The following is a 26,947-nucleotide window of genomic DNA, read 5'->3' on the forward strand; positions in this document are numbered from 1 at the left end:
CTAAATCACTTATATTAGCTATTGTGCTTCTAGCAGCAGCACGGACTGTCTGTAGTCTCTGCACCCGGCGGCTCATAACTCTGTAGTAGGAGACAGAGCGTCCCGCTCATCTCCATGGCTCCCGTATCCAGAACGGCCTCCAGCGCTATAGGATTCCTTTAGGGCTGGTGGACGTTCTGCATATGGGAACCATGGAGACGAACGGGACACTCTCTCTCCTACTACAGAGTTATGAGCCGCCGGGTGCAGAGACTACAGACAGTCTGTGCTGCTGCTAGAAGCAAGATAGCTAATACAAATGATTTAGAAAAACGATTATTCTGCACACTCATGCACTATAATCGTTTTTCAGTGAAAGTAGAGGTACGCTTTAAGTCAAAATTTAAAATCCCCTTTTTGGGTGGTATTTTTAACAATCCTATCGTTATTCCTAAAATTTAGGGAATAGTGAAGCTCCAAGGTGGTGCTACATTTGTATAATACATAGGGTACATATTGTAAATGCATACATGTCTTGACGGTTGCCATACTTTAGCTGTCCCATACAACATACTGCAATACTCACTTGTTAGGGCGGGTTCACACATGGCGGAATTTCACTTAAATTCCGCTGCGGACACTCCGCAGCGTTAATCCGCAGCGGAGCCGTTTCTCCATTGACTTTCACTTTAATTTAGCAGTGTTCGTTTACACGATGCGTACAATTCCGCTGCGGAGCATAGGCTGCGGAGCGGAATTTGGTGTCCGCAGCATGCTCTGTCTGTTGCGGAGCAGTGGCGGACTGGTTGCGGACTCATGGCGGAATTTCTCCATTGACTTCAATGGAGAGTCAAAATTCCGCAATGAAGTCCGCAGATCTTATGTGTGCTGCGGAGCGTATTGTTTTTACTACCATGACATTTCTTCATTCTGGCTGGACCTATGTATTTCTAGGTCTACTGCCAGACTGAGGAAGTCAATGGGGCTCCCGTAATGACGGGAGCGTTGCTAGGAGACGTCTGTAAATAGTCACTGTCCAGGGTGCTGAAAGAGTTACGCGATCGGCAGTAACTGTTTCTGCACCCGGGACAGTGACTACCGATCTCAATATACATGTATCTGTAAAAAAAAATATAAGTTCATACTTACCGAGAACTCCCTGCGTCTGTCTCCAGTCCGGCCTCCCAGGATGACGTTTCAGTGTAAGTGACGGCTGCAGCCAATCACAGGCCAAGCACAGGCTGCAGCGGTCACATGGACTGGAGCGTCATCCAGGGAGGTCGGGCTGGATGCCGAAAGAGGGACGCGTCACCAAGACAACGGGCGGTAAGTATGAATTTCTTTGACTTTCACTAGGGAAAGTGCTGTCCCTTCTCTCTATCCTGCACTGAATAGGGAGAAGGGAAGCACTTTTCCTGCAGTCCGCAGCGGCCAGTCCGCATCAATTTTCTGCACATTTTGTGCAGATCCGCAGCCGTAATCCGCAACCCGGATTAGGTGCGGCATTGATGCGGACAGTTGCGGAGGAATTCCGCCATGTGTGGTCATGCCCTTATTATCATCAACAATTACAATGGCCCGACAATGTCTCTCCATAGAAAAGCTGTGACACCGAATGGCACAATTGATATGGGTACTGTGTACAGGAGTTGGATTTACTAATTTTCTGGATACTGTATGTTCTTATCTTGGCGCTGTGTTACAATATCTGGGTGCACTTTTTTATTTGCCACTGTGTGGCACTATGTATCTTGGGAATGTTTTCTATGTATACAAATTAGATACTTGGAAAATTGCCACACTATACAGTATATGAAAAATATAGATAGATAGATAGATAGATAGATAGATAGATAGATAGATAGATAGATAGATAGATAGATAGATAGATAGATAGATAGATAGATATTACATAGATAGATATGAGAGATAGATAGATAGCAGCTACGGGGCTCCCCCCGCATTAGGGGGCCAGTGTCGCCGGCCGGCACCGGCCCCCAAATTGGCCGGAGGCTCCGCTAGCAGCCGCTATGGCTTCTACAGTGCGACGCCACTGAACACTACAGCAGAGCAGGGAGGTATCTCCCCCCTCTGCCATTAAACAAAAGACATGTATCCCCTCTCCACAGGATATCTAGAGGACAGGGGATACATGTGTGATCGCTGGCATTGATAGGGAGAACGGGGGACTGAAAGTCCCCTGAAGTTCTCCATCACAAACCTTGGACTTCCGGGGTCTGTGTCGGCAGCACCGTAGAAATGAATGGAGCGCCGGTCGCGCTTGTGCGCATGCGTGACCAGCGCTCCTTTCATTTTTATTGAGCTGCGCAGACGCAGAAGTCAGAGGTTAGTCATGGAGAACTTCAGGGGACTTTCGGTCCCCCGTTCTCCCTATCGCTGCCAGCGATCACACATGTATCCCCTATCCTGTGGAGAGGGGATACATGTCTTTTGTAGGACACACTGTAGGTCAGATTTTTTGGGTGGATTGGGGCTGTATGGCGTTACCTACAGGGGGGCTGTATAGCGTTACCTACAGGGGGGGCTGTATAGCGTTACCTACAGGGGGGGCTGTATAGCGTTCCCTACAGGGGGGCTGTATAGCATTACCTACAGGGGGGGCTGTATAGCGTTACCTACAGGGGGTGTCTGTATAGCGTTACCTACAGGGGGGCTGTATAGCGTTACCTACAGAGGGGGCTGTATGGCATTAGCACCATACAGCCCCCTCTGTAGATAACGCCATACAGCCCCCACTGTAGAAAACGCCATACAGAGCCCCCTCTGTAGATAACGCCATACAGCCCCCTGTAGATAACCCCATACAGCCCCCCTGTAGATAACGCCATACATCCCCCCTGTAGAGAACTCCATACAGCCCCCTCTGTAGATAACGCCATACAGCCCCCTTTGTAGATAACGCCATACAGCCCCCTTTGTAGATAACGCCATACAGCCCCCTCTGTAGATATTTACAAAGGGGGCTGTATGGCGTTATCTACAGGGGGGACTCTGTATGGCGTTATCTACAGGGGGTCTGTATGGCGTTATCTACAGGGGGGCTGTATGGCGTTATCTACAGGGGGTCTGTATGGCGTTATCTACAGAGGGCTGTATGGCGTTATCTACAGAGGGGGCTTTATGGCGCTATCTACAGAGGGGGCTGCATGGAGTTCTCTACAGAGGGGGCTGCATGGAGTTCTCTACAGAGGGGGCTGTATGGAGTTCTCTACAGGGGGGCTGTATGGCGTTATCTACAGGGGGGCTGTATGGCATTATCTACAGAGGGGGCTGTATGGCGTTATCTACAGGGGGGCTGTATGGCGTTATCTACAGGGGAGGGCTGTATGGCGTTATCTACAGAGGGGGCTGTATGGCGTTATCTACAGGGGGCTGTATGGCGTTATCTACAGGGGGCTGTATGGCGTTATCTACAGGGGGGCTGTATCCTATAGGGATTTGGGTTGTCAGAGTAAAGATCATGCGGCCCAGGACGGATAAGCGTCCCGTGAAATACAGCAGCAGGTAGGTCAATAAACACATGTTTACATTAAACTACATTACATTTGCAAAAAAGGGGATGTAAAAATAAAAACCAGGGTGCTTCTTTAAGGTTTGTAAAGACTTAATATGAAGCTGTGCGCGAGAGACACACCACTGCCACATAATAAAAACAGTGGCAAAAAATTATTAATTTATTTGTACATATTTGTAATTCACAGAAGATGGGGATATGCAGTTGTGGGAAATATTAAATTCCCTTAGCTGCTAAATATATAGTGGAACTGAATGGAAAAAGAGCATATCTGTCAGTAAAACTATATTAGGAAATAGCTTTATTGCTTTAGGTAAAAATAGCTCCAAGGTTGTGCACGATTTATGACAAGGCGGACATATGTTATAAATGAATACATCTTGATTGCTGACACACTAAAATTCCTACGACAATTTGTGATAGCACCGACTTGTGTCCACTGTACAAATAGCAGCATATTTGCCACAATATCTTATATTTATACATTTACTGTATTAATGCACCACACCGAGATACTATTAGGGTATGTTCACACACACTAATTATGGACGTAAATCGGGTGTATTAACCCCCGAATTACGTCCGAAATTACAGCTTGAATGCGTTGACAAACATCTGTCCATTGAAAGCAAGGCACAAGGAGGGTACCGGTCCCAACTTGGAACTAAAATATTTAAACATAATATTTTTTGAAAAAATATTAAAAAATATAAAAATATAAAAATAAATAAAAAACAGGAAAATTCTAAAATAAAATATAAATACTAGAGTGTGATGGTATTAACCATTTAAATCTTATCCTTGTCCTATCTGAACTTATTACATATGTCAATGTAAAGTGCGCAAGCGCTAGTGAACGAACTTTATGGATACAATTGTATCACTATCTTAAATTGCTAAAAAGTGAAATAAATCTCACATTAAGGGTATGTTCACACGGCCTATTTACGGACGTAAATCGGGCGTTTTTGCCCCGAATTACGTCTGAAAATAGCGCCTCAATAGCGCTGACAAACATCTGCCCATTGAAAGCAATGGGCAGACGTTTGTCTGTTCACACGAGGCGTATATTTACGCGCCGCTGTCAAATGACGGCGCGCAAATAGACGCCCGCGTCAAAGAAGTGACCTGTCACTTCTTTGGCCGTAATTGGAGCCGCTATTCATTGACTCCAATGAATAGCAGCGCTAATTACGGCCGTAATTGACGCGGCGTTCAAGCGCCTGCACATGCCGGTACGGCTGAAATTACGGGGATGTTTTCAGGCTGAAACATCCCCGTAATTTCAGCCGTTACGGACCCCCGCCGTGTGAACATACCCTTAGGGTTTTCAGGCGCTATGTTTCAGCCTGAAAACATCCCCGTAATTTCAGCCGTACCGGCATGTGCAGGCGCTTGAACGCCGCGTCAATTACGGCCGTAATTAGCGCTGCTATTCATTGGAGTCAATGAATAGCGGCTCCAATTACGGCCAAAGAAGTGACAGGTCACTTCTTTGACGCGGGCGTCTATTTGCGCGCCGTCATTTGACAGCGGCGCGTAAATATACGCCTCGTGTGAACAGACAAACGTCTGCCCATTGCTTTCAATGGGCAGATGTTTGTCAGCGCTATTGAGGCGCTATTTTCAGACGTAATTCGGGGCAAAAACGCCCGAATTACGTCCGTAAATAGGCCGTGTGAACATACCCTAAAGGTTAGGCTCTAACCAAAAAATTCCCATTGGTATTCATCCAGTGAAACACACCAATGGACTGACGTTTGTCTGTTCACACGAGGCGTATATTTACGCGCCGCTGTCAAAAGACGGCACGTAAATAGACGCCCGCGTCAAAGAAGTGACCTGTCACTTCTTGGGGCGTAATTGGAGCCGTTATTCATTGACTCCAATGAAAAGCAGCGCCAATTACGTCCGTAATGGATGCGGCGTTCAAGCGCCTGCACATGCCGTTACGGCTGAAATGACGGGGCTGTTTTCTCCTGAAAACAGCCCCGTAATTTCGGGCGTTACGGACGCTGCCGTGTGAACATACCCTTAGGGTATGTGCACACGTGAACTCTCTTTTACGTCTGAAAAGACAGACTGTTTTCATGAGAAAACAGCTGCGTCGTTTTAGACGTAAAAGCTCCTCCTCGCATTATGCGAGGCGTCTGTGACGCTCGTAAATCTTGAGCTGCTCTTCATTGACTTCAATGAAGAACGGCTCAAATTACGTTGCAAAGAAGTGCCCTGCACTTCTTTGCCGAGGCAGTCAATTTACGCGTCGTCGTTTGACAGCTGTCGAACGACGACGCGTAAATGACAGGTCGTCTGCACAGTACGTCGGCAAACCCATTCAAATGAATGGGCAGATGTTTGCCGACGTATTGTAGCCCTATTTTCAGACGTAAAACGAGGCATAATACGCCTCGTTTACGTCTGAAAATAGGTTGTGTGAACCCAGCCTTAATGTGACTGATGAACAGGTAGAACGGAATCTCGGTGCTGGAGCAGGGGGCACTTCAGCGTCCAGCGTATTGATATTAGGTGCTTAGTTCTCTATTTTTATACTAGTGTCATCAAAAGTCATGAAATTTCTTGCAGGATCTGGCTTATTATATCCTACGCACGCCAAGCAAGATGGAAAGCAGACCGTCTTATGAGATTTCATTGCTGATCACACTAGTATGGAGAAAGAGGTCAATCACTCTGAAGTATGCTGGACTTGCTGGGCTTTTGAAACATCCACCTGGATTATACAGGTTTTCTGCTTCCGTCCTATTCAAGGGGTTTTCCAGTTGTGAAAAATAATTTCAAACACCCTATTAGAAAATACTGTGTTAATAGAGAGGGGTCCTCTATTCATGATCCTCATCTCTTGGCCAGATTAGAGAGCGGTTACAGAGAGCGTCTTTCACTCTGTAGGACCTGACCTGTCCTGCATTACACAGACTACCCATTGATTTGAATGGGCACTGTGTAATGCATAGTTTCCCCTGTGGTGGCGCTGTATATTGTCACGGTACTCTTCTAACAAAAAGGGATTCGCCAATGTGGAAAACCCCTTTAAGCAGGCTTACAATTAAAAGGGGTTGACCAGTCTCACAATCATCGTATATCAAAAAGGTTTGCAACTTACTGCTTTAATTTGTATTTCAATTTCTCACCATTTTCAAGACCAGTTACTGGCAGTGACTGACCATTTTTTTTTACATTTAGAGGCAGATATTATTCTGGACATTACATGGCATAGCTGAGCACAGTGTGGTCGTGTGCAAGCACTGGCACATCTATGCAGTATAGTGCCACGTTGGCCTTGGAGTGTGGAATAGATTGGGTGCCCACATAAATCAAGATCCAGCCCTGAAAGCAACCAATATAAGTACAGGCAACCGAGGAGCCACAGTTAAATTGGAGGTAGGCAGCGTGACAGGGGTTGGCGACAGAAGCTGGTTAGTAGTATTAGGAGGAATACAGGGTAGTGTAAGGTCACACAGGAAATGGACACAAATGAGGAGGGATTTAGAACGTTGGATATAAGAGCAGGGTTGGGAGGTGGAAAAAGACGTTCCCGCCGGTTCACCCTTGATGGCTCTGTTTTTTTTGTTGGTTTCCGTGCAGTCGTAGTGGCCAGACAGGAAAATGAAGGGTCTTTAAATGAAGAACATTTACAGAGTTATGATGAATATGGATTTAGGGGGTGCGCTGGATTTGTGCAACCCCATTACCATTAATATGGGCTCACAATCCAACAGCCTGGAGTTTAGTTCCCATTGGGCAGGGTCCCTAGGGATAGCAAAATTTTACATGTGCCGGTGACCTCAGCTGTGGGCTGTATCCCCTTATTGAGAAAAATGTAACACTTGCGGATGTTGAGTCCCCTTCTTATTGCTGACCTGTCCATTATTGCTATTTGTTACTATTTATGATTAAGTAAATTCTTTTTTGATAAGAAGTGAATTTGTATTTTTAAATTATTTGTACTCTTATTTAATAAATGACGCTGAGGTCTTGTTTCCACCACATGGAAATTTGATTTCCTTAAATTTGTGTAGCGGCCATGGGGCCTGAGCGAGGAAGCCTCACAGTCATGATTCTTACATCAAATCACAAGTACTTACCAGAGAAGTGGAACGCTTAGTCCGGAAGCGCAGCTGCTTCTCAAATGATTCAGAGAATTCTTGGATAGAATTTGATCGTTTTTTCTGTCCCTTGCACTCAGGCACTGAGGCATCAACTGAGAATATTTTGCTTAACTTGGAGTGGTTGTTGCTTTTAGTATCCTTATCTCCATGAGGCTCCTTGTATCCCTTCAGATATACGGGAGAGGGTGCCTTGGAAGCCGAGTGGAATCTGGCCACATGCATAGCAGAGAGCTGGGCCTGGAAAAAGAGAATTAAACTTCAGCAGTCATACAATACAGAAAAAGTATTATCGCTGTACGAATCAACTGCAATTAATGCAAAACACAATGCTGCATTTAAAAAATAAAAGCAAAAAAATAAACATCTGATAAAAGATGACAGGTCTCCCTCATTCAAGGTCTTTGCCTGCTGCACTAGATTAATGTAATTGTCAGCAAATGTGTCTACCCATATTCTCCATCATCTATTCTCTGCTGACGTCTAGTGAAAGTATGTGAAATGGAAGGAAACAGAAGTCTGAGGGACTTTGCTGCCCAAAAAAGTTTATTGGCTGTCTTTAACTATTCAGACCCTTGCACTTTATACATGTCACTATTTTAATCTATGTTCCTGCGCCCCCGCTTCTTCTAGTTATGTTCCCACGTTGATATCGGGGCATCCAGCCTCCACAGGACCATGACTGCCAATGGTTGCCCGCCGTGCAGACATGTCTGCAACGGGAATAGAGACAAATTTATGGATGTGGATGTTTATGCAATGGATGTGAATGGGTTATTAAATACTCCACTCACACGCTCAAGAAATAGTGCAGCTCAGCAGCTAATCCGTGATCGGAGCCATCTGTTTCCGGCATAAACATTTGGTGCCCAGGGGCAGCTGGAGCAGCTAATCAGTGCGGGGTCCGGGTGTCGGACCCCCACCTATCATATACTGATGACCTTTCCGGTGGATAGGTCATCAGTTGTCCGGTAGTTAAATCCATTGAAAGGCAACATTATTTATTTATTTTAATTTAAAAAACCACAGGTTTATCAATGTGATTTGTGTAACTTTGTAAATACTTTTAATTACAAATTATTTTTAAATACGGCTGCTCTGTATTCTCTATACAGAGCAGCTGTATCTAGCGCTATTCACTGAATCCAGGGCCGGCATTAGGGAGGCAAACTGGGTCCCCTGCCTACTATAGCAGCCATAACGGCTGCTGCGGGGCCCGCGCCACCCGGCACATATAATTTATGCACTGCATCACGCTGGCCTGTGCAAGGGTCGCACCTGGAGGCTGTGAAGCACTCCGCCCATCGCGGGAATGTGGCAAGTGTGTCATTATATACGAGGGGAGGAGGAGCTGTGTGGTACTATATACAAGGGGGGCTATGTGGCACTATATACAAGGAGGGGGCTGTGTGGCACTATATACAATGAGGGCTGTGTGGCACTATATACAAGGGAAAGGGGGCTGTCTGGCACTTTATACAAGGGGGGGCTGTGTGGCGCTATATACAAGGGAGGGTCCTGTGTGGCACTATATACAAGGGAGAGGGGGCTGTGTGGCACTTTATGCAAAGGTGGGGCAGTGTGGCACTATATAAAAGGGGGGGCTGTATGACACTATATACAAGGCAGGCTGTGTGGCACTATATATAAGGGGGGCACTGTGGCACTATATACAAGGGGGGGCTGTGTGGCACTATAAAATACCAGGGTGGCTGTTTGGCCCTATATACAAGGGAGAGGGGGGCTGTGTGGCACTATATACAAGGGGGGGGTATGGCACTATAAACAAGGGAAAGGGAGCTGTGTGGTACTATATACAGGGGGGCTGTGTGGCACTATATATAAAAGGGGGGCTCTGTGGCACTATATACAAGGGGGGCTGTGTGGCACTATATAAAGAAGAGAGGAGGGCTGCATGGCACTATATACAAGGGGCTGTGGGGCACTATCTACTAGGGGGCTGTGTGTGGCAATATCTACAGGGAACTGTGTGGTGCTATCTACAGAGAATGTTGAGACGCTATATAGAGGGGGAACAAAGGGGGCATTACTACTGTGGGGGCAATATATACAAGGGGGGTTGCTGTGTGGCACTATATACAATGGAGAGGGGGGCTGTGTGACACTTTATGCAAAGGTGGGGCTGTGTGGCACTATATACAAGGGTGCGCTGTGTGGCACTATATAAAAAGGGAGACTGTGTGGCACTATATACAATGGGGGCTGTGTGGCACTATATATATATATATATACATACCAGGGGGGCTGTGTGGCACTATATACAAGGGTGCGCTGTGTGGCACTATATACAATGGGGGCTGTGTGGCACTATATATATATATATATATATATATATATATACCAGGGGGCTGTGTGGCACTATATACAAGGGGGGCTGCATGGCACTATATACAAGGGAGAGGGAGCTGTGTGGCACTATATACAAGGGGGGGCTGTGTAGCACTATCTACTAGGGGGCTGTGTGTGGCATTATCTACAGGGGCTGTGTGTGGCGCTATCTACAGGGGCTGTGTGTGGCGCTATCTACAGAGGATTTTGTGGCACTATATACAGGGTGCACAATGGGGGCATTACTACCATGGGGGCACAAAGGGGGTACAGTTACTGATGGGGCCCTTTTATTTTGTCGAGCATTGTAGGATCATTATTACCATCTGGGGCACTGTGGATTACGAGCTTGTTTAGAGGATGGGGTCTAGGTGTGGAGGGTGCTGGAAAAGCAGGAAACCAACATGTCTGTGTGTCAAATTCTGCAGAGACGAGTCATGCCCGGAATAAGTCGTCACGGTGGTCTAAGCCGGATGGAGAAAAAAAGGGAAAGTGAGTGAATCTAATCAGAGAAAACATCACCTGTGGGTCACTGGATATAAATGTGCTGTAAACACTTATATTGTTTGCCGGGCTCTTGTGTATAACTGGCAGCTACCACTATATGGTCACTATATGGTGGTAATATTGGTATTTGTATAGTGGTATTATTCAGTAACAGTATGGTGGTATTATTCAGTAACATTATGGGGATATTATTCAGTCACTATGTGGTTATGGTGTGGCGGTATTATTCAGCAACAGTATGGTGATATTATTCAGTCACTATGTGGTTATGGTGTGGCGGTATTATTCAGTAACAGTATGGTGGTATTATTCAGTCACTATGTAGGGGTAATATGTTGTGGCGGTATTATTCAGCAACAGTATGGTGATATTATTCAGTAACAGTATGTGGGTATTTTTCAGTCTCTATGTGGTTATGGTGTGGTGGTATTATTTGTACCTTATATTGTGTTATTATTGGTAATATTGGTCTTAAAATAGTGAGTTGTGCTCAGTAACAGTTTGCAGGTAATATTTCATCTGGAATAGTGGTATGATTTAATAACTGTATATGTATATAGATTAAAAAAAATTGTGAGAAGGGGGACATATGCTTTGGGGCTTGAAATACTCCTGGATGAGCTAGAAATCAGAGATGCAGTTCTCCGCTCACCGCCTTCAGAATTGACTGCATTATTGATACAGTAATTCAGCATTTGGGGCCCCACTTTTAACTTTGCCCAGGGCCGCACTTTGTCTAAAACCGTCCCTGACTGAATCCTCCAGTGCCACAGACCTGACAGGTTCAGTGTCGGCAGGTCCTGCGTGTCTCTAACACGCAGGATCCATCTGTAAACTATCACATCTAAGTTCATGTCTGCGGGACTGACAGATTCGGTGGAAAGCGCTAAACACACTGATACACCTTTTTATTTAAAAAAATGTTTGCCTGTCAAAGGTGTACATAGCCTTTAAGTAGACTTTAGCACCACGTGATGTGCGTCTATAAGCTCCAGCATTGCTTCTAGGGAGAATATTGAATACAAAATAAAAACCCTCCATAAGTCTCTGTATGAAATCAGATGCATAGAGGCACAGAAAGTATCCATAAAATCCTATGAGTGCTTGTTATAGCTCTGTACAACTCTAAGGTAATGTGGTTTGTTTAAAGAGGCTCTGTCACCAGATTCTGAAACCCCCATCTCCTATTGCATGTGATCGGCGCTGCAATGTAGATAACAGTAACTTTTTTTTTTTTTTAAAACGTTCATTTTTGGCCACGTTATGAGCTATTTTATATATATATATATATATATGCAAATGAGCTTTGAAATGGACAACTGGGCGTGTTTTTTTCGTTATGTCCAACTGGTCGTGTATTGTGTTTTTAACTGGGCGTGTTTATGTGTATGACACTGACCAATCCGTGACCAGTCAGCGTCATACACTCCTCTACATTCATTTACAAGCAGCACAGCGTTCTTACTAGAACGCACTGGCGTAGCTATAGGGGTCGCAGCGGTCGCAATTGCGACCGGGCCCCGAAGCCAGGGGGGCCCACGGCCCCCCGCACCACATCAATAAAAAGTTACTATAGTAACTTGGGCCGCGGGCCCCTGTTACTATAGTAACATACTTTACTTACCTTCCTGGTTCCGGATCGCAGCGGAGGTCCTGACGTCAAGCGCTGTGCGCAGCGCATGACGTCACAGCGCTATGCCGCCGCGCACAGCATCGAGACTACAGAACTCCCGCCGCGGCCGAAGAGGAAGGTAAGCTTAGCCCTGACTGGCGGGGTCTGACTCCCGGGACCCGCCAATCAGCTGTTTTGAAGGGGCCGCAGCACTCGTACGAGAGCTGCTTCCCTTCATTCCTGTCACTTCATTCCGGTCACACTGTGAATCGGTGTCGGCGATTCACAGTGTGAGCGAGTAGTGAAATGAAGGGGAAGCAGCTCTCGTACGAGTGCTGCGGCCCCTTCAGAACAGCTGATTTGCGGGTCCCGGGCGACACATCAGCTATTGATGGCCTATCCTGTGGATAGGCCATCAATGTTTAGGGACTGCACAACCCCTAAGCCTACGATGTAGCAGGCTTAGGGGGCCCATGAGACAGGATCACAGATTGTGTGATCCTGTCTGCTGGGCCCTGTATCTAAGCCAATCACATGGTAGGCTTAGATACATGGCCCATGCGTGATCCTGTCTGCTGGGCCCTGTATCTAAGCCTACCACACTGTAGGTTTAGATACAGGGCCCCAGCACACAGTAATCTTATACTGTATAAGATTACTGTCTGCTGGACCCTGTATCTAAGCCTACCTTGTGGTAGGCTTAGATACAGGGTCCCACAGACAGTATCACACATGGGCCCTGTATCTAAGCCTTAGGGTATGTGCACAGACACTAATTACGTCCGTAATTGACGGACGTATTTCGGCCGCAAGTACCGGACCGAACACACTGCAGGGAGCCGGGCTCCTAGCATTATAGTTATGTACGATGCTAGGAGTCCCTGGCTCGCTGCAGGACAACTGTCCCTTACTGTAAACATGTTTTCAGTACGGGACAGTTGTCCGGCAGCGAGGCAGGGACTCCTAGCGTCGTACATAACTATGATGCTAGGAGCCCGGCTCCCTGCACTGTGTTCGGTCCGGTACTTGCGGCCGAAATACGTCCGTCAATTACGGACGTAATTAGTGTGTGTGCACATACCCTAACACGTGTTACTAATCATTTTTTGCATGTTTTCTTACAGGTTCGGTCGTTGGACTACGGCGGATTCCAGGACTACTTCGATTACAGCTTTTTTTTTATTAATAAAATGGTTAATGAGGGTTGTGTGTTTTTTTTTTTTATTTCAATAAAATATTTTTTCTATGTCTTTGTGTTTGTTTTTTTTAAACTATATTACTACCGCCTTAGTAATGGCCACCGGCTGATTGACAGCATCCATTGCTAAGGCGGGGCTTAGTGTTAGCCGGTGCAGAGGCGAATACTAACCCCCTTTATTACCCCTGTACCCACCGCCACCAGGGGTGCTGGGAAGAGCCGGGTACGATCCAGTACCTGACCATCTGTAGTGATGGTCGGCCACTGGGGTGGCCGCAGGCTGGTATTATCAGGAGGGGAAAGGCCAAAAACAGTGGCCCTTCCCATCCTGGTAATGCTGCCTGCTGCTGCTTTATTGTATCTGGCTGGTTATGAAAATGGGGTGGACCCCACGTCATTTAAAAAAAATAAAATAAAAAAATAATTGGAAAGAACGATGTCGGGTCCCCCCCAATTTTCATAACCAGCCAGATACAACACAGCAGCAGCAGGCAGCATTACCAGGGTGGTAGGGGCCACTGTTTTTGGCCTTCCCCAGCCTAATACTACCAGCCTGCGGCCACCCCGGTGCCTGCCCGTCACTACAGATGGTCGGGTACTGGTTTGTACCCGGCTCTTCCCAGTACCCCTGGTGGCGGTGGGTACCGGGGTAATAATGGGGGTTAGTGTAGCCTCTGCACCGGCTAACATTAAGCCTCGCCTTAGTAATGGAGGTTGTCAATCAGCCAGCGGCCATTACTAAGGCGGTGATAATAAAGTTTAAAAAGATACAAGCACATAGAAAAAATATTTTATTGAAATAAAAAAACACAACCCTCATTAACCATTTTATTGAGAATAAAAAAAACGCCGTCATTGAAGTCCTCGAATCCGAAGTCCAACAACCGAACCTGTAAAAAAAACAAACACACAAAAATAATCAGTAACACATAAAGAAGCAAAATTATTATTCTTACCTATCCTGGGTCCAGCGCTTGAGCCGCAATGTCAGCGAGCTGGGCCCTGTATCTAATCCTATCATGTGTGATACAGTCTGCTGAGCTGTGTATCTAATCCAATCATGTATGATACTCTCTGCTGGGCCCTATATCTAATCCGATCATGTGTGATACTGTCTGCTGAGCTACTGTATCTAATCCTATCATGTGTGATACTGTTTGCTGAGCCACTGTATCTAATCCTATCATGTGTGGTACTGTCTGCTGAGCCACTGTATCTAATCCTATCATGTGTGATACTGTCTGCTGAGCCACTGTATCTAATCCTATCATGTGTGGTACTGTCTGCTGAGCCACTGTATCTAATCCTATCATGTGTGATACTGTCTGCTGGGCCACTGTATCTAATCCTATCATGTGTGATACTGTCTGCTGAGCTGTGTATCTAATCCTATCATGTGTGATACTGCCTTCTGAGCCACTGTATCTAATCCTATCATGTGTGATACTGTCTGCTCAGCCACTGTATCTAATCCTATCCATAGTTTATAGGGTCGTAGTGCTATAGATATGCTATGCTGTCTCATATACACACTTTTTTTTGGGGCGGACACATATGTATTGGGGCTATTTCCCTGACATTTTAAGCCCTGAGGGTATGTTCACACGGCAGCGTCTGTTACGGCTGAAATTACTGTGCTGTTTTCAGGAGAAAACAGCACCGTAATTACAGCCGTAATGGCATGTGCAGGCGTCTTTTGCTGCGTCCATTACGGAAGTAATTGAAGCTGGTTTTCCATGGAGTCCATGGAAAACGGCTCCATTTACGTCTGAAGAAGTGACAGGCACTTTTTTACGTGCCGCCTTTTGACAGCGGCGCGTAAAAAAAAATGACCGTCGGCACAGAACATCGTTAGACCCATTCAAATGAATGGGCAGATGTTTGCCGACGCTTTTGAGCCGCATTTTCGGACGTAATTCAATGCTAAAACGCCCGAATTACGTCCGTAAATAGTGTGTGTGAACCCAGCCTTAGTGACGCCCCGGCTGCTAGTGCTGCATTGTTGGGTCACTTAGGCCATGAGAAGTTTGCGGGGGGGGGGGGCCCAGTAAGAATTCTTGCATCGGGGCCCATGAGCCTCTAGCTACGCCCCTGCTAGAACGATGTGCAGCCAGATACACAAGTGTCCTGATAATGAATACACATGACCATCCAGCCTGGACGTCATGTGTATTCAGAATCCTGACACTTCTGAATCTTTTCTGTGAGATTCCAGCAAGCCACTCGTAATCTCGCGAGATTACGAGGCAAACGAGATTTTGTTTCTCTTGCTGGAAATCTCAGAGAAAAGAGTCAGAAGTGTCAGGAATCTCAATACACATGACATCCAGGCTGGATGGTCATGTGTATTCATTATCAGGACAACGTTAATCTAGTGTCCTGATAATGAATACACATGACCATCCAGCCTGGACGTCATGTGTATTGAGAATCCTGACACTTCTGACTCGCAATAGAAACGAAATCTCGTTTACCTCGTAATCTCGCGAGATTACGAGTGGCTTGCTGCAGTCTCAAAGTAAAGAGTCAGAAGTGTCAGGATTCTGAGTACACATGACGTCCAGGCTGGATTTCATGTGTATTCATTATCAGGACACTTGTGTATTCTAGTAAGAACGCTGTGCTGCTTGTAAATGAATGTAGCGGAGTTTATGACCCTGACTGGTCACGGATTGGTCAGCGTCATACACATAAACACGCCCAGTTAAAAACACAATACACGCCCAGTTGGACATAACTAAAAAAACACGCCCAGTTGTCCATTTCAAAGCTCATTTGCATATATATAAAATAGCTCATAACTTGGCCAAAAATGAAAGTTTAAAAAAAACACGTTACTGTTATCTACATTGCAGCGCCGATCACATGCAATAGGAGATAGGGATTTGAGAATCTGGTGACAGAGCCTTTTGTTTTTGCTTTTTATCAACGCATAGATTTATCTCTTCATTAAATAAATCAGGTAGTAAGTTATTAAAGTCAGTCTGCCTCCAATATATGTAACCAGTGGCGGATCCCCATAAGTCCTTTATGGCCGACCGCCCGCAGCCCGAGGCCCCTGGGGGTCCATGGCCATCCAAAGGTCAAATCACAGTTTTGTCATGTTTTTGCCGCGAATCACGGCAAAAACTACGATAAAACTGAAGGTTACTGGACTCAATTGTATCCGCGTCCTTTGAACCCGGATACAATTGACATCACTGGCAAGGCAAGGGAACCATTGGTTCCCTTCCAAGTCATTGGGCCTTATTTTATAATGCAAGCAGCGCGATGACGTCATCACACTGTTTGCGTCGCTCCTCTAGATGCAGAGGACGGCACTAGAAAGGGGACAGGTAAGTGTGGCACTAACTACAGGGGGTGGCGCATTCTAGATGGCGGCTGTGTGTGCCATATTTACAAGGGGGCTGTGTGCCATATCTACAAGAGGGGCAGTGTGGCGCTTTCTACAGGGTGCTGTGTGGCGCTATGTACAGGGGGGCTGTGAGCCGTATCTACGGGGGCTGTGTGGCGCTATCTTCAAGGGGTGTAGTGCTGTCCACAGGGGGGTAGTGCTATCTGCAGGAGGGCTGTGTGGTGCTATCTACAGAGGGGCTGTGAGGTGCTATCTACAGGGGGGCTGTGTGGTGTATCTACAGGGGGGGTGTGGGGCTATCTACAGGCGGGCTGTGGGACGCTATCTACATGGAGGGTGTTTGACGCTATCTACAAGGGGTTGGTGCACTATCTACAGGAGGCTGTGTGGCTCTATCTATAGGGGGGCTGTATGGCACTATCTCCAGGGTATCTGTGTGGCACTATCTACAGGGGCCTGTGTGCGTGGCGCTATCTACAGGGGGGCTGTGTGTGATACTATCTACAGGGGGATGTGTGAGGCACTATCTACAGGGGGGGTGTGATGCTATCTACAGGGAGGGTGATGCTACCTACAGGCGGCTGTGTGTGGCGCTATCTACAGTAGGGTGTGTGTGATGTTATCTACAGGGGGTGTGGCGCTACCTACAGGGGGCTGTGTGTGGCACTATCTACAGGGGGCACTGTGTATGTGGTGCTTTACTTTACAGTATTTGACACAATTATATTCAGGGACATAGTGTTTGGTACTATTAAAAAACAAACGCAGGCTGGGAGGGCAAAAACATTTAATTTTAAGAAAGCCAAATTCCCCAGGATGAGGGCTGCAATTCAGGATATAGACTGGGAAGAACTAATGTCAAATAATGGGACAATTGATAAATGGGAGATTTTCAAATCTACTTTGGGTAATTATAGTGCAAAATTTATTCCTATAGGTAACAAGTATAAACGACTCAAATTAAATCCCACATGGCTTACACCTTCTGTGAAAGGGGCAATACATGACAAAAAAAGGGCATTTAAAAAATACAAATCTGAGGGTACATCTGCAGCCTTTGTAAAATATAAAGAGCTTAATAAAATCTGTAAAAAGGTAATAATATTAGCAAAAATACAAAATGAAAGGCAGGTGGCCAAGGATAGTAAAACAAATCCCAAAAAATTCTTCAAGTATATAAATGCTAAAAAGCCAAGGTCTGAACATGTAGGACCCCTAGATAGTGGTAATGGGGAGTTGGTCACAGGGGATCAAGAGAAGGCAGAGTTACTAAATGGGTTCTTTAGCTCTGTATATACAACTGAAGAAAGAGCAGCTGATGTAGCCGCTGCCAGTGCTGTTAAAATATCAGTTGATATACTGAATTGGATGAATGTAGATATGGTCCAAGCTAAATAAAATAAAATAAATGTGCACAAGGCCCCGGGACCAGATGGGTTACACCCTAGAGTTCTTAAAGAGCTTAGTTCAGTTATTTCTGACCCCCTTTTCATAATATTCAGAGAATCTCTAGTGACTGGTATAGTGCCAAGAGACTGGCGCAGGGCAAATGTGGTGCCTATTTTCAAAAAGGGCTCTAGGTCTTCCCCGGGTAATTATAGACCAGTAAGCTTAACATCCATCGTGGGGAAAATGTTTGAGGGGCTATTGAGGGACTATATACAGGATTATGTGACAAAAAATAGTATTATAAGTGAAAGCCAGCACGGTTTTACTAAGGACAGAAGTCAAACTAACCTAATCTGTTTTTATGAAGAGGTAAGCAGAAGCCTAGACAGAGGGGCCGCTGTGGATTTAGTGTTTTTGGACTTTGCAAAGGCATTTGACACTGTCCCCCATAGACGCCTAATGGGTAAATTAAGGACTATAGGTTTAGAAAATATAGTTTGTAATTGGATTGAGAATTGGCTCAAGGACCGTATCCAGAGAGTTGTGGTCAATGATTCCTACTCTGAATGGTCCCCTGTAATAAGTGGTGTACCCCAGGGTTCAATGCTGGGACCACTATTATTCAACTTATTTATTAATGATATAGAGGATGGGATTAATAGCACTATTTCTATTTTTGCAGATGACACCAAGCTATGTAATATAGTTCAGTCTATGGAAGATGTTTGTGAATTGCAAGCGGATTTAAACAAACTAAGTGTTTGGGCGTCCACTTGGCAGATGAAGTTTAATGTAGATAAATGTAAAGTTATGCATCTGGGTACCAACAACCTGCATGCATCATATGTCCTAGGGGGAGCTACACTGGGGGAGTCACTTGTTGAGAAGGATCTGGGTGTACTTGTAAATCATAAACTAAATAACAGCATGCAATGTCAATCAGCTGCTTCAAAGGCCAGCAGGATATTGTCGTGTATTAAAAGAGGCATGGACTCACGGGACAGGGATGTAATATTGCCACTTTACAAAGCATTAGTGAGGCCTCATCTAGAATATGCAGTTCAGTTCTGGGCTCCAGTTCATAGAAAGGATGCCCTGGAGTTGGAAAAAATACAAAGAAGAGCAATGAAGCTAATTAGGGGCATGGAGAATTTAAGTTATGAGGAAAGATTAAAAGAATTAAACCTATTTAGCCTTGAAAAAAGACGACTAAGGGGGGACATGATTAACTTATATAAATATATTAATGGCACATACAAAAAATATGGTGAAATCCAGTTCCTTGTAAAACCCCCTCAAAAAACAAGGGGGCACTCCCTCCGTCTGGAGAAAAAAAGGTTCAACCTGCAGAGGCGACAAGCCTTCTTTACAGTGAGAACTGTGAATCTATGGAATAGCCTACTGCAGGAGCTGTCACAGCAGGGTCAGTAGATGGCTTTAAAAAAGGGTTAGATAATTTCCTAGAACAAAAAAGTATTAGCTCCTATGTGTAGAAATTTTTCCTTCCCTTTTCCCGTCCCTTGGTTGAACTTGATGGACATGTGTCTTTTTTTCAGCCGTACTAACTATGTAACTATGTAACTATGTAACTATGTATATTCAGGGGCGCAGTGTATGGTTATTATTATATTTAGGGGCAGATTGTGTGGCACCATGAGAATTTTATCTTCGTTTATAGGTCTGGAAACATTGGAAAAGTGAGGAGCCGAAGACATCTGAGTGGCACTGATAGACAAATTAGTGTTACCATTCCCCTTGTCAGGAGGATGTGTCCCTGCAGAGTGTGATACTATCAGAGATAGTTGGAGACTGTCAGTATGTAGGGACACAGCCCTTTGACAAGGGGAATCGTAACACCCATTTGTTAATGCTTGCACAAAAAGGTAGTGTTAACAATAGTTACAGTGCGGCAGGGCGGCAGTGGAGAAGGTGGACCCAAGTTTGGGTAACAGCCCAGAACCTATGGTCTACTCAATCCGCCACTGTATGTAACCTATTATGAAATCCATGACAAATACCATTCGTACTGTAATACGCCACCTCAGTGTGCCCTGCTCGTGTCATACTGTATGTATGCACACGACATGGAAAGAGGAGGAAATCAGCGGCGATTGATTGAAAAAAAGGAAAAGAAACGAACATATAAACATATTTCTGTTTCATAAATCTTACTTACTGTTTAGTGACGAGATGGACTGTGAGGTTACTTTACAGTGTTGAATCGTTATTGCATTGTGGTTTGTCTGGAGGGGTGTATGTTGTTTGTCATGGCGGGGGGTTAGTCAGCCTGGGGTGTTTTTGGCTGAAAATGGGGGAGTCTGATCACATGCTCACTCAGTAAACTGGGTGGGGCATGATGAGAATCCCCTTCTGGGCAGTTTTGGCTCTATGTTGATTCATGCAAATATAGTTTACGTTATATGGCCGGCTAATGTTTTTGTACTTAGGTACAATGATTTACGGTTAATAAATCACCTTGGCCATTTTATTCCAATACAAGTGTCTGTGTCTTATTAGGGTTGTGGGTAATTAATAAGGGAGCAAGTTGTCCCATTCATCGGTCAATGTGTGAGCAGAACATAGTCAGTGAATGTCTCAATTCACTGACTTCAAGCAGAGATCCTGAAAATGGTGAGCAATTGGATAACAAAGTGTATTCGAAAGTTGCATAACCTTTCCTTATACAGAAATAAAAGGGGTTCTCTGGGACTTTAACATTATTGGCCTACCCTTAGGATAGGCTATTAATGCTTGATCAGTGAGGGTCCGACCTCTGGCACCCCCACTGATCAGCACAATGGGGGGGCCATGGCACTCCTGTGAGAACCAGGATCCCTTCATCATTTACATAGACAGTGTCTACAGAATAGGATGAACTACAGTAGGAGGCACAGCCGCTCGCTGAGGCCCTTTATTGTGCCAGATGTCGGACCCCCCATTGATGGCCTATACTAAGGATAGGCCATATATGTAAAAGTCTCGGAGAGCTTCTATAGGCTTTTACATAAAAAAAAAAAAGTAGATCATTTTCTGCAGCAGGCGCGTAGATTTTTAAAAACCCCTTTCAGATGTATGGGACAGTCACAGAAATTTCAGGAACTGAAAATATTCAAAATGAACTTCAAAATCTGCCGTGTGTGAATCCACCTTTAAATGGAATGTGTCGCTAGAATTTTTTTATTTTTTTTCGGTTAAACAATTATTATGTAAGTGATTAAACATTGTTTTAATAATTTTTTTTCACAAGTCAGGAAATATTATAAATTAGATTCTAATTTATAACATTTCCATGTGCTGGTCACTAAAGGGAGCAGTTCCCAAAATTGCAACATGGTCAATGTGGTAACGCAACCTCATTGCTTTATGCTGCAGATTTGGGGTAGACACTCTCCTCTAGTGTCCTCACACAATCCCCCCTCCCTTATTCTGGCTAGTGCCAGGAGAAGGAGGGGGATGAATCTTCAAACCTCCTACACTGTGTGCCACCATTTTCTGATCGAATTAGATACAGTGCTAATCAGACAGTATAACATGAACATAATACACACATCACATACACAAATATAACTTACCTGGCTCCTGCCGCCGCTGCCGCCGCCTCCACTCCTATACCTTGCTTCTTCGCTACCTTGAACATATGGCCGGAAGCCGCGGCCGGAAGTTGTCATCTGACAGTCCAGCAGCAGCGCCGGATTTCGCTTTGCTAACGAGATTAGTTTTGGTCTGTGTGGGTGTACGTTGCAGTGAATGGAACGTCTCCCGTTCGCATTCTCTAGGGGATGTATGTGCCGTATTCCATCTCTGTATGTGTCGTCACATACAGAGATGAAAAAAAAATGTCAGCCCCCATAGAGAAGTAAAAGTAAGAAAAAAGTAGAAAGTACAATACAAATAAATAACATTTATTTTAATATCATACTAAAAGCAATATTAAAAAAAAAAAATTCATGACACCTTCCCTTGAAGTCCCATCATTCCCCAAAATGCAGATCATTTCAACCGAAAAAGGAAAAAATGGTAACATAAATACAGGAGCTTGGGGATTACACAAAGCGGCCTCTGCAGTGCATGTGTGTGCTCAGTATTAATAGCTGGATTACGTTGTAGAATATACGGGGCAATTAATGAACTCGTAAATCCAAATCTGCCAATTTTCTGTAAAATATCTGCACTTTCTAAATATGAGCAAACGTGTTTAGCACTGAGTGACAGCTGAAATGCCTAAATAAAAAAGCCAGGATGTGAATATTTATGCCTAGTATAAAAATGCAAAAATCAATATATAATTAGATGAATGGATAAATCAATGAATGAAAAAAAACCTGTCATGGCACATTTACTTAATGATGTCAGTAATGATAATAATGCTGCTTGAACAAACACCATATAGACATTGAGGCATCAGTTTGAGACCTATAGAAATAAATAGTCATTATGTCATTATGTCACGTAAGTGATTTATGAACCCATCCTTAGCGGCAATGCTTAGGCTATAAAATCCATATTAAATCTCATAACTTTGTTTCTCAAATATTTTTGCGCAGGTTTCTTTTATGCAGAAGTCCTCAGTAAAGCATTGCCTACATGAAACAATAGTATGTTTTTTAATCTGATAAATTGTATTCTCTTACTTCTAAATCCCAAGTATAATAAATAGGAAGCAAGAACCGGCTAAGAGAATGAACGAGATCCTATTGGTGCTGTAAGTGGAGCACCACAAGATTTACAGATTATTCTCTTTACAGATGACACTAAACTGTAGAGTGATAAAAACGCAGGATGTAATTTTTGTTCTGAAGGATTTAGAACACAGGGGACATGGCATTCTGTCATAATATCTCAGCGATATAGAAGCTTAATAGCACTAACACGGAGAATGCTTTCCAGGGGAAGATTAGACAAGTGCTGCCTGATAATAATGTCACGTTACGGGAATGTAACAAATGCAAATTTGGACTGTGTATCTGGGTAATTATTGCTGTATCACAGTTACTAAGCCCTTAAACGCCTCAGTTTCCAGTCACAGAAACAGGAAACTGACTGGTCACTTAGGTATTTTTTATGTCTATCAGATAGGCCATTTTACTTTTTCCAAATTTGATCTACATGGATGAACTGCTATGGTTTATAATAAATGTACTTTGATTCAGCCCCTGGTTCAGTGGATGTGTTTTGCAACCATGGACATTATCTATCCGTTTTAGTTCTCTCTCTAAGTTTGTCCTTTCAGTTTATGTACTGAGCAGACACCATCCACTGTGTTGCACAAAATAACTACCTGCCCTCAGGGTCGGATTGGCCCACCAGAGGATTCTCCAGAGGGCCCAGACCCTGACACTATAATGGGCCTCAAAAGGTTCAGCAGAAGACAACCCCATTTTGATCTGGCTTTGAAGCCAATCATTACCCCCTAGAGTCTATTTCTTTTGTATTTATTCACAAATAACCTATTTGACCGTATTGATGATATGTCAAGAATGTACAATGAGAACAATGAAAGCAGGGGAAACGGGAACTTAGCGGAAAATGCATCGTAGCATGTTCTGAGGTGTTTTATTGTTCTAAGTTTTGCAGGTGAAGGTAGGCTTAAAGAGGTTTTCCCATAATCAATATTTATCACCTATCCACAGGATTGGTGATAAATATCTGGTCAGTGGGGTGCGACCACTGGGACCCCCAGCGATCCTGAGAAAGGACTTACCTGGCCCATATCTCTGGCAGCCCCATAGAAATGAAATTAGTACGCGCAGTACCGCTCCATTCATATGGGGTGTGAAGGGATGGCCAGGCAATCCCGTTCTTGGATCGCTGGAGGTCCCAGTGGTGGAAGCCCTACCAATCAGATATTTATCACCTATCCTGTAGATAGATGATAAATATTGATTATGGGAAAACCCCTTTAAGTTTAGAAGAACTAAATCTACAAAATATTGCTTACTTGTTTACTACAATGTGGAGAACTTGGGGATTTTTACTGATTGCTCCTGAACAGTGAACATAATAAGTTTTATCCATTGCATAAATAAATTCTCCCTTTACTGCATATTACAGGATCCAGCAGGTAAAATATTTTTGTTGTATGTATTTGAACAGTTGGTCAAAAAGATCTCTGACTTCTGTATCAGGGCAACCCCTGAAAAGTGTGGTTTTGGAATATGGGTGATATGCCCAGCGCCTTGTTAAAAATTGAGAATGTATATTTCTGCCTACAGAGTCGTAAATGGGAATTCCCCATTCATTTCCTTACATTAATCCCTATCAAGTCCTAAAACAAATCCCTTTTGTCATTGATCAGCAATTAGATCGCTAGAAAACTTTACCACAGTGTTTGCAATAGATCCGCACATGTCTCAGATTCTTTGAGGAAAATCTCTCAGCTGTTGGAGTCATTATTGTAAAATAGAAATGTTAGGGGGTTGTCCCCTTTGGGCAAATTTTTTTTGTTATAAGGGTCTCCCAATGACAACCTGAAATATATCAGACAACCCCTTTAAAGTACACTCTAGTAGGACACTTGTCATATTGCCATTGCCGTTTTAAGTCCAAAAAAGTAAGAAAAAAACACAAGTACTTACCTAGTAATCCTATCTCCAGTACAGTTGGATGGTAGCAATCAGGCTCCCACTCTGGAGCGGAAGTGACGTTGCACTTGCGCTAGGGAATGTAAATGGCGCATTCAGATCTTCACAAGAGCATAGAGATCTGGATGAAACACCCAACCATCTATGATTTGTGTTGCTAAACAATGCCCAAACTATCGACCCTCTTAGCAAATAGCAGGACCAGAAAATAAATCCATGATGGAGCCTATATGATTTCCTACAGAATAATCTCACTGTAGTTTCACTAAAACTGTCAATTTATTACATACAACCCAAATTATACTGAGACAGGGAAGTAATCTTTGGCGTCTGACCAATGTTATTCGAAACTCAAAACCTATCCAAATCACAAAAGAACCCCGAAAAAATAAAAAATAAAATAAAATGTCAGCAGAAGATCTCACAAATTGTAAAATTGGTCCTTTTAGTTTACAAACAAAACAAAAGAAGTGACATAGCTTCCACAGTTGTACAGATAATTTGGTTGCTACATTTAATATCTAAATGTCTTTTCTTATGGCACCAAAACAATCTCACAGTATGGAACTATTTTTTCTGCTATCAAGTACACACCAAGTACTACCTATCAGGGCGATGCAGGTATTTTGATAGTACTGATAGATTTTAACATTTTCTATGTGGTTTAATCGTCTTCCTGAAAAAATGTCTTTAGGAGGTACAAAGAAAATTATTTTCACATAGATTTGTCTCAGAATCTGCCTAGGGTTTAGTGCTTTCTTTTATTAAGATCTTGGGGGTTTTTTAGTTTTTTTTAAAAAAAAAGTGTTGTCTCTTTTTATTGTTTCCTTACTGACTTTTTTTTCTTTTGCAGTTAAACACTCATTATCGTAAGTAATTCATTACATAAATGTATGAATAAAATCGAAATTTTGTTGTGAATTTCCCCAAAACACATTATTTTATTGTTGTTGTTATTATTATTATTATTATTATAATTATCATCTCACCTCTTAGCGTTTTCTGGCGAAATTATTGTAAACTATTAAAAGGTACTTGACTTCTTGAGGCTATTATAATTTTGAAGAAAAAATTCCCATTTAAAAAAAAAATAATTAGAACATACTGACGTAAAGCGACTGAAGTGTAAATTACAGAAATATTCCTGCATGGAAAAACTGCCCAAAATCTGTGGTTGAAGTTAACGTTCAACATTTGGTGGTAATCATATGCCTAAGTATAGTTCTTCCGAGGCCCATAGGACAGTCACTCCTATTGTTTGCCTGAAGTGTCTAATTCACATACGCTTTACAGGGTATCAAACTTTTGTAGAATTAATGGATTCTGAAGATACACTATTCATATTGTCTTCAAGTGTCCAGACTTGATGATTCTTAAAGATTGAATGTAAAAATAATATAAAGTGGATTTAAAAAAAAATATATACAAACCTTGGGTGACCTGGTGACAATCTTCAATGTCATAGTTATGCATTTTTAAAAAGATCTCTTCAAATGTAAATTTCATGTGTGCTATGATCATACTGATAAAGATGTTTTAACAAAAGATAGGTGAGATATCCTCCCAATGGATGCGGTTATTTTGTCCATTTACAAACCACACACTAGTTATTGATCCAACAAAAATTGACTGATTCCAGCGAAAATTGCTTTGCGTTATTGTAGGTTTGTTCTTAGGACATTTAGTTATGATTTACTCATATTTATGATCAAATTTAGAAAAGTTGGGCTCAACATACCGGGCATGGAAGAGATGCTCTCCTCTCTGACGGGGCACGGGATTGCCCTTTCCTATGGCTCCTGGGATCCTTTTCATTTTCCTGGATCCCACTATGTCCCCAGAAGCTACTCATCCATTTTGCAAATAAAATGTCATCATCGTCTTCCTCGTATTCCATGTAAGTCAGTCCCAAATCTGGGATTCTCCCACCAGTGCAGTGAAAAGCCAGGACAAGTTGTTGAGTGTTTCTGTCAACTACCGAGCAGCTATAGCTAGTGAAAGGTTTAGATAATTTCAAACCGCCCCCCTCTTAAGCTGACTTTAAGGAAGGGAAAAAAAAAACAACAAAGCAGCAGTTCAAGCCACGGTTTTTATATAAGCCAATCCCTTGTAATCTATTTATCAGAGGAGAAGGGAGAGGTCTTTTAATCTTTCCATTACATTGATTCCAAAGTCACACAGCCTAAAGGGTGCTAAATACAAGTGGCATAGTGTGGTCCAGCTCCCCTGCTGTCCATTGGATCTAATTGTCAATAGCTGTCAGATCTAGCAGACGGGAACATGCCTTCTAGGTACGGTATGTGCTATGATTTCAATAAGGC

General features: G+C 43.6%; 1 protein-coding gene across 1 annotated transcript in view; it reads right to left on the reverse strand.

Annotated features, from left to right (window-relative positions):
* The window catches only part of LNP1 (leukemia NUP98 fusion partner 1), a 69,835-nt gene extending 43,260 nt beyond the window's left edge, over positions 1-26,575 (reverse strand). Inside the window, exons 1-2 of the mRNA XM_075850896.1 lie at positions 26,365-26,575; positions 7,615-7,875 (exon numbers count right to left, since the gene is read on the reverse strand). Of these exons, the coding sequence (XP_075707011.1) occupies positions 7,615-7,875; positions 26,365-26,523 (420 nt within the window). The 5' untranslated portion in view covers positions 26,524-26,575. The remainder of the gene's footprint in view (positions 1-7,614; positions 7,876-26,364) is intronic.
* Positions 26,576-26,947: the final 372 nt, after the last annotated feature.

The sequence above is a fragment of the Rhinoderma darwinii genome, chromosome 2, assembly GCF_050947455.1.
Source record: "Rhinoderma darwinii isolate aRhiDar2 chromosome 2, aRhiDar2.hap1, whole genome shotgun sequence".
Classification (NCBI taxonomy): Eukaryota; Metazoa; Chordata; class Amphibia; order Anura; family Rhinodermatidae; genus Rhinoderma; species Rhinoderma darwinii.